General features: G+C 30.9%; 1 protein-coding gene across 1 annotated transcript; it reads left to right on the forward strand.

Annotated features, from left to right (window-relative positions):
* Positions 1-447: 447 nt before the first annotated feature.
* LOC131648397 (mitochondrial arginine transporter BAC2-like) lies at positions 448-3,452 on the forward strand. Its single transcript, XM_058918163.1, has 2 exons — positions 448-684; positions 2,696-3,452. The coding sequence occupies exons 1-2, from the start codon at positions 448-450 to the stop codon at positions 3,350-3,352; spliced, it is 894 nt and encodes a 297-aa protein (XP_058774146.1). The 3' UTR covers positions 3,353-3,452.
* The last annotated feature ends 6,127 nt before the right edge of the window (positions 3,453-9,579 follow it).

A 9,579-nucleotide genomic window follows, 5' to 3' on the forward strand; every position in this document is an offset into this window, starting at 1 on the left:
TACAATGTGTATCGTATGATTTGTTAATTTAAAAACCACACATATAGATAATAAATTTGAGTTCTTCGATATAATATGAGACTTAATATCTATTTTTTTTAATAATTTTAACATTGTTTTTTAATTATGATTTTTTTAATAATAAAAAGAGTGTTAACATGTCACTTTTAATATAGAATTTAACTCTCAATATTTTCTTAGTTGATTATTTTGAAATTATGTTTTATTACATAAATTAGTAATTAAGAAGCTTAGTTAAAGTTGAATTGAATGAGAGGTAGCAGAATTCAGTTTCTAGTTAGATTTATACTATAGATAAGATAGATAATTGAAGCCCCCAATAAAATTGATGTCACACAACCTCCTTAATAAATTCTGGCGTGGTACTAACTACCCATCTATCACAATATAAATGTTTACTCTTCCCATGTTATAATTGAATAGAGAATGGAATCTTGGACAGAATATGTTATGAAGAACAATGTGGGGAGAGAGTTTGTAGCAGGTGGATTTGGAGGCACAACAGGTATCATAGCGAGTTATCCATTGGATACTCTTCGTGTCATGCAACAACAGTCCGGGAAGGCTTCTGCTGTTGGCATCCTTAGAAACTTGTTGGCCAAGGAAGGACCTTCTGCTCTTTATCGTGGCATGGCAGTTCCTTTGGCTTCTGTTGGTTTTCAGGTTAGTCTTTTACTTTCATGATCCACGTCTATTATAGTTAAAACAAATAAAACCTATATATTATAATGGCTGAATTGAAAGAAGAAGAAAAAAAGCAAAAAAAAAAAAAAAACTTGCTCAAATTACATAGAGTAAATATGTGATTCTTATAAAAATAATTACATATATTTTTTTTTGGATATTTATATTAATTATAATTAGTAAACTAATTAAATAAAATAGAAGTCATAATCAAAGAGAAATATTGCATTGATATTTTAACTAGATAAATATGTTAGATAAAAAATATAATATTTTTTTGTGAGACGGAAAGAATAGTGTTGAACCGACTCCAAACAGATAGTCATCAAATTCATCTATTTATCACAAAAATCATCTTAAATGTCATACTTTTCTGATATCCTAAGCTTAGACTATGCTCGAATATTATAAAATGAATAGAGTGAAGAGAAATAGAATGAAAGGGAGCAGGGCGAAATATACAAACACACGAATAGCGTTATTCGCGTGTTTGTATATTTAATGATGGAATGAAATAAAATTATTATTCCACGCAAATCATATAGTATAAAAAGAAAGGAATTGGTAAAATGGAATGTAATGCATTAATTTCATCGTGTTCTATTTTATTTTACCATCTTTCAATCAATCCAAACAATATAATATACACTTATTTTCATTTTATCTCATTTAATCATATTTCATAAATTCAAACATATCATTAAGATATTTTTGCATGAGGTTATTGAAAAATAGCAGTGAATTTATAATTTTAAATAATTTAAATGATTCAGTTGAAATTTATTTATTTTTAAATTATATTATTTGAATATAATATTAAAATTATTTATTGTTAAATATTTTGAGTCATTTTATAAGTTTTAAAAAATTTGGTCAGATTTAAAATTTAAAAATCATAGACCAATTAATAATTTTTGAAAAATTAAAGCGGCCAATTTATAAATTTTGAAAACTATTAAAGGCTAGTTTACAATATTTTTTGAAAATATAACATCTAATTTAAAAGATTAAAATAATTACTTTTTCATTTACAATATATAATATGAGAGAGATATTTCAAATTATGCCATTTGAAATTTTTTAAATATAACCTAAATAAAAATTTATATTAATTTAACAATTTTTTATATTTTTATCGAGATAATAAATTTTGATCAAGTCTTTTTTAAATAAAAAAACTACTGTCGATTGTTAAAATTTATCATGCATTCATATTTTAATTTTTTTTTTAAAAATTATAGATGTCAATTTTAAGAGAAACTTCTCCTACAAGAAATTATACGATTAAAAAAAAAATCTTGAGCTTATTATGGTAAATTTAGTAGTCACTTACTAAAACAATCTTTAAAATATACCTGTAAATAGAAATATATTACTTCTTATTAACAAACACTTAGAAAAATCTTAATTATAAATGATATTACAAGGAACAGAAATGGGTACGAGGTAGAAGAAAACGTAGAAATTTTAGTATCCATATAAAAATATGGACAAAATTTAGGTATAATTCTTTAGGCGTGGTTCTTACTATTTTCCAATGAAAATAGGATAAATATACTTAAATATCATTTAGTGAGTGAAAATAGGAAAAATTTGCATACGTGAAAGAGGAAATTATATACTTATCATATTTTCATTGGAAAATAATAAGAAACACACTTAAAAAATTGTACCTAAGTTTTGTCCTAAAAAGATTTGTATGAGAAATGATTCGTATAATTAAAATAATTAATAAATATATATTGCCAATATAATGTTTTCCATTTCAATAAACTATTCTATTTTTTTAAGTTTATAATACCTTGTGAAATAAAATATTATTTTGTATTTCAAGTTTATAATTAGTATTTATCTTTAAAAAAATCTGTTTGAGAAAATAACAAATATTGTGTTTCTATTGTGTGATTTAAGTATTTATAATATACTAACTATATTAGTTAATATAAAATGTGTCATCTGATAAACTATTGTGTTTATTTTTATGATACAGAATGCTATGATTTTTCAAAGTTATTCCATTTTTACGAGGATTTGTAGTCCTTCTATTTCATCTAATGGACCTCCTTCCCTTGTGAATGTTGCTTTGGGAGGACTCGGTGCAGGTGCTATCCAAAGCATGTTGATGTCTCCTGTTGAGTTAGTTAAAATTCGCATTCAGCTTCAAAAAAATATTGACAATTGTTCAGAAAACAAAAAGAACACTCCTTTGATCTTAGCTAAGAACATTTGGAAAAATGAAGGCCTTTGTGGCATTTATCGAGGATTTGGTATCACAGTTCTTAGAGATGCACCTGCTCTTGCCTTCTACTTTGGAGCATATGAGTACACAAGGGAGAAACTCCACCCTGGTTGTAGAGGAAGTTGTCAAGAAAGTGTGCATACTATGTTTATAGCAGGAGGAGTAGCAGGGATAGCGAGTTGGATTTTTAACTATCCTGCAGATGTTATAAAGACTAGATTGCAAGCTCAAACATCATCTTCATTGAAATACAAAGGTATATTGGATTGCACCTTAAAGATAATCAAAGAAGAAGGTTTGATTGTGCTATGGAGGGGTTTAGGAGCAACACTTGCTCGAGCATTTATTATGAATAGTACTATATTTCCAACTTATCAAGTCACTTTAAGGTGTTTGACCAACAATTAAAATATTAATAAAATGTATTAAAGTTACTTCTACAATGGTTAAGGAAAAAATAAACAACAAGAAGAAATGATTTATTATCTTGATTTACATTAATTTATTTCAAGAGATTTATAATACTATCTTTTAGTGACTATCATATCATTAAGAAAATATCTGAATTATGTAAAAAAACAGTCAAACATGATAGTAGTGTATTATTTTATTATGTATGTATAGTAGAGTTGGGTATGTGGGTTCATTTGCCCAGTTTATCATGAGCAAAATTACAATGAATAAAGGTGCAGTAATTTAAAATAAGTAACTGTTAGGTTGGTCATATTAGCAAACTGAATTGAAACGAATGAGTGAATGAAATACATCGATTTTCATTAGATTGGCAAAGGGAGTTATAAGATGTATATATACATCATCACTTATCGTTATGTAGTTATAATAGAAAAACCAAAATAACTAAACCCTAACATGTGTGCATGGAGAAAAACTAAGAAACTTCAGAAGTAAGTAACAACACAACATGCACTAATGCATGTAGGCATTCTCTTCTATTCTTGTTACTCCTCACAAGCTTGAGGGTGGAAGATATTCACCAATCCAAGCTTGATGACGATTGCATGAAAAGGTCTGGGATTAGAAGCTTTGGTGAAGACATCTGCAACTTGTGAAGCAGAAGCGACAGGAAGCAACCTCGTCAATCCTTCTTGAACTTACAACCTCATAATGTGGCAATTGATTTCAAGATACTTTGTTCTCTCATGGAAAACAGAATTAGCAGGTATGTGCATCGCGCTTTGATTGTCACAATAGAGCACAACTTGTCTAGTGCATTGTTGACCAAGATCAAGTAGAAGGAAGCCGATCCATTGTAATTCTCTGGTTACTGCAGTAAAGGCCCTGTATTCAGCCTCAGCAGAAGAGCATGAGATAGTGTTTTGTTTCGTAAACTTCCATGAAATGAGTGAATGTCTAAGGATTAAGCAATATCTAGAGATGGATCTCCTAGTATCCAGGCAGCCTCCCCAGTCAGCATCATTGAATCCTTTCACTTGAAGTGCTGAATTTCGAGGAAAAAGGAATCCACAACTAGGAGCATATTTTAGATACCTCAAAACTCTCAAGGCTGATTTGTATTACTTAACATTAGGTGAAGAGTGAGGACATGTACTGACTTAACTATTGTGTAGCATGAGCAATATTAGGTCTGGTATTAGTTAAATAGATGAGTTGACCTACAAGTCTTATATATGATCCAACATACTCCAATGGAGAGCTATCATCACTGCTTAACTTAATGGTAGGATCAAGAGGGGTGCTTGCAGGTTTACAGTTGCTTATGCTTGAAATCTCAAACAATTCAAGGCAGTATTTCCTTTGACAGGTGGAAATACCTTTTGTAGAGTGTGCCACTTCTAACCCTATGAAGAACTTCAACTCTCCCAGATTTTTAATGCAGAACTTTGAATTCACTTCCTTCTTGAATGAATCAAATTATGTCATGTTTAGTCCAACTAGTATTGTGTCATTAACATATACCAGTAGGGCCAAGAAAGAATCAACTATGGACTTGATGAAAATAATGTGACCTGCTTGTGCTTGGATGAAACCATAATCTAGAAGGAAGCAAGTCAACTTGTCAAGCCACTGTGTCCTAGCCTGTTTCAGGCCATACAGTGATTTGGTGAGTCTACAAACTTGGCCTGAGTTGTTTGTTTGAGGTAATTTTCGAGGACGAAAAATCTTTTAAGTGGGGGAAAGTTGTAACACCCTGATTTTATTTACTAGTTATTTTATTAGTTATTTATTTTAGGGTTAAGTATGTTTTTTGTCCCTATAAATATCTCAAATTTCATTTGTAGTCCCTATTAGTGACATATTTTGATCCTCATAAAATTATTATGCACGTAGTTTTAGTCCCTTTTCTTAAATCGATGTTTATTTTTGAATGATTATTTTACAGACATATTTAGAATGTTATAGAAAGTTCCTCGAAAAAAAGAAACTCAAAATTTGATTTCTAAGTCGAGATTTACATTACTTTATCATTATCTTTTGAAATTTAAAAAAGTCATATTTAATTCTTCTCATTATAAAAAATTCTATAATTTGGTAAATAAATATTATATAATATTTTAAACACGTATGGAAAAATTATTCAAAAACTCAAAATTTTAAGGGTAATTAAATAGTTTTCAAAATTTTTATAAATAGCATGGACTAACAATTTCTATAGAGACTAAAATATGTCTTTTTTTTTAATAGGGACTAAAAATGAAATTTGAGATATTTATAGGGAGCAAAAACATACTTAACCCTTTATTTTATTAATTATTATATGATATAGTAATTAATTAATTGTGTGATTTTGTGTACATATGTGTTATATGAGTGTTACTGTTGGATCAATGGGTGTGAGAATAGTAGAAATGTGTAATTGGGTTTAATAATAATATTAGGAAGAGTAAAGGTGGAGGTATTTATTAGTAAGCCCGTTAGTGGAAATTGTGTTAGTAATGGTTTTGATAAAACAAGAGAAATAGAAATTAGAAAGAGAAGTGAAGAAAACCAATAGGAGAGGAAAAGAGGAGAAAGGAGAGAAATGGAATAGAAGAAGAGAGAACCCTAGAAGAATATCTACATCCAAGGTAAGGGTGGGTTTTTATTTGATTATGTGAGTATGTAATGGGTAGCAAGCATGAATTAGGATTTGGGATTTTAATTTCTAGGTTTTGATATGCTTAGATTTTGATTTAGAATCCATGAAAGTGATGTTTAAATCATGTTTTTATGTTGGTAATTGATACTACATTGGATATATGTTATAATTCTTTTAATTCATGAAATATGAATGTTTGGATGAGTTTTAAGGATGAAATTTGTGGGAACCCGAGACTATTCGGAAATAGAATTTTCCTAGTTTTTCGTGAGGGCGCTAAGCTGTCTAGAATGAAAAAATTTATATTTTCATTAATTGAACTGGATCTTGTATCAATTGATTTATCATGAATTTTATGGAATTTTAGGAATAAGTTTGGATGGTTTTTTAGGCGATTCTTTGTATGAACATAAACTTGATTTTTTGTGTATATGTATATTCTGAATTGCAATTGGTTAGGAATAACATTGTTGAGTGTTGTTTGTTACATGTTAATTGTGATGTGTTGAATTGGTGAATGCTATGAAGGTGTTTCATATGTGAATGATGACATGATATATGTATGTTTGTGGAAAAGGTGAGATAATTCATATGTGATGAATTATGTGATATATGCTTGTATAATTAAGATTTGGAGATAGTCTTAATTTCATATCATGTTGGTATCTGCACATGATCATTTGTTGTTAAGAGGCAATGTTTGTTAGTTTCTTGGAATCTAGTGACTTGTCCTAAACCTTAGAGATCGGTTTGAAGCTTAGGAGACGAGCTCATTTTTGGTGGTTATCTGTCTCGGAGATCGACCCAGTGAAACCGGTAAGGATAACAAGTGGTACCACATGCATATTGCATAGAGTTACATTTGAGTCACATGTGTCGATTTGAAATGTATGTTTGGTGTGCTTTATGTTATATTTGTGTGAATGGTACATTTGTGGTATTTGTGATTGATTACTTTGGTATCTTGAATTGTTGAGCTATGTTGTATATGTTAACTTGTGAATTGTGTTAAAAAGTGTTGAAAACGTGAATGTATGAAGTGTGATGAATTTTATTAATGTATGTATGTTATGCATTACTTATTATTATGTATTTCTATGATGATATGAATTCTCATTCTTCTGTTGAAATGGTGTTTTGTACAACATTGTTCAGTTACCGGGGAGTAGCGGTGTTTTGCTCGCAAGGATTAGTCGAAGGAGCTAATTCTTTGTTTATCCTTATTCTAGGTAGTAGTGATTCATACTTTGGTTATGTAACATGGAGAAACGTTTAAACTCATGTTTGTTTTTAGAGATGTTTGTTATACTCTGTTTTATATCATGATGTATTGAGACTATGTGATGGTTGGCCTTTGGTGCCTATTGCTTTAATACATGGTTTTCTATTATAAAATTCAATTATTGATGTCGTTTTGAAAAGATAATTATTCCACTATGATATGCATATATGTTAGTGTATGGAACATGAATTTAAATGAGTGTTATGAGCATGACCAAGTGTATTTGTATTGGTTTTGATATATATGTGACACCTTCTTTTGATAATGATATGCATGCTAATTTACTCTGATTATGCCATATATTTTCCATGGGGTTTAGAGGGTTGTACATGGTAATTCCTCCAAAGTTCAAGATGCCGAATTTTGAGAAGTACACAGGGGTTAGCTATCCAAGAACCCATTTGACAATGTATATTCAGAAAATGATCGTGTACTCTCGCAATGACAAATTGCTCATCCATTGTTTTTAAGATAATCTCAATGGTGTGTCGTTGGAATGGTATATGCAACTAGAGAGAAGCCATGTGCACACCTGGAAAGACATGGCTATGGAATTCCTGAAGCATTATCAATACAACACTGATATGGCTCCAAATCATACTCAATTGCAAAACCTCACTCAAAAATACAACGAGTCATTCAAAGAATATGCCCGGAGATGGAGAGAGTTGGCTCGAGTGCAACCACCATTGTTGGATAAGGAGATGGTAGACATGTTCATGAGCACCTTGCAAGGTTAATACTATGAAAGCATGATAGGCAGTGTATCATCAAGCTTCTCTAACTAGTGATAATTGGAGAATGCATCGAGAATGCCTCAAAAATGGAAAAATACGAAGCACCTCGAGTAGCTAGACTAGTGAGAAAGAATCCCTTAGCTATTTCTAGGAGGAAGAGGAACGTGAAATTGGTATAATCCAGGAAACTCACCAAGCTCCGCAAGCTCCGTCTCCAATGCCTTATTTGTATGCAGCAACAGTTTCAATGCCAGCAACCATCTCCCCATCCTCAGTACCCACAGTCGTGGACTATACCACAGAACCAGCAAGCTAAGACTCCACCTCAGCATCAAGGACAAAATCTAAAGCCTCGAAATCCCAATAATTAGCATCAGCATTAGAATCAACAGAGGCGTCCAAATAACCAAGAAGGAAAGACTCGACAGTTCGACCCAATTCCTATGACATACAGTCAATTATGGTCTTATTTGGTTTGAACTTTGTCAATGACTCCTAGAGAGACTAGATCCACAAAGTCTTCATTTCCTCCTTGGAACGACACAAATTTCCAATGTGAGTTTCATGATGGAGTAGTGGGACACTCAATTGGAGAATGCAATTCCTTCAAAGAATTGGTACAAAAGCTGATTGACAACAAACATATCACTTTTGAGGAAAATGGCCCTCATATGGTGGATGAACCCTGACCTTGACAAAAGCAAGAGCGTCAGAGATAAGGAAGCTCATCCTTAGGATCATTAGGCCTTTATCTTTTCATTTATAATTTTCTTCCTTGCTAAGTTGTATTTGTTCTAAATTTGTACTCTTTGATCAGTAATTATAACAAAAATGAGCATGCATGTTTTTGGAATTAATCCATTCGTATCCACTATGTCATTTACCATCACTTATCATCAAATGCTTTTCTATTTTTATTTTTCACTTTTAATAAACTTTGAGGGAGAATGATGTAAACGAAATAGCTAAATTTGTTGACGTATGCTTCTAATAATAAGACCTAGCTGAAGATGTAAGGCAATGTTTCACTTCCTAAACACTGGAGAAATAAGGATTAAATCCATAGTCAGAGTTCTTTCCATTTTCTAAAAAAATCTTAATCATAACCAGGGTCAGGATAGTCTTTCCATTAACTCAATGATGCATTCTAGCCTTAAGAGAATCATTCTATCTAAGCAAGAGGTTTAAGCAGATCCTCTTCCTCGTACATCTCCAAGATTAAAGAAGAAATGAAGATAAAGCTCACAACATCTTCTTCCTCATGCACATTATTCATCCAACATCGAGGAAGAAGTGAAAAGATAGAGCTCACAATGTTTATCATTGCAGTCACAATCTTTCTGAATCAAAAGAAAAATCTTAAGAATTATTCCAAAAATAAAAAGAGAGATTGTTAAGTCAAACAAAAGAAAGTAAAAAATTTATAGAAATTAACTTAGGCAAAAGTAAGGGCGTCCTGATGGACCGCAAATTCAAAATTCAAAAGAATCGACCCATGCAAGAGGAGGGATTAAAAGAAAAAGCAAAAGAAAAAATGGAAACAAGCTTGTAAACAGAA

The sequence above is a fragment of the Vicia villosa genome, linkage group LG2 (genome assembly GCF_029867415.1).
Source record: "Vicia villosa cultivar HV-30 ecotype Madison, WI linkage group LG2, Vvil1.0, whole genome shotgun sequence".
Lineage (NCBI taxonomy): Eukaryota > Viridiplantae > Streptophyta > Magnoliopsida > Fabales > Fabaceae > Vicia > Vicia villosa.

Excerpts from the sequence above, each read along its gene's own strand:
- LOC131648397 (XM_058918163.1), top strand. The coding sequence starts at position 448 with ATGGAATCTTGGACAGAATATGTTATGAAGAACAATGTGGGGAGAGAG. Across the intron at positions 685-2,695 it reads TGGCTTCTGTTGGTTTTCAG|AATGCTATGATTTTTCAAAG; the intron begins GTTAGTCTTTTA and ends TTTATGATACAG.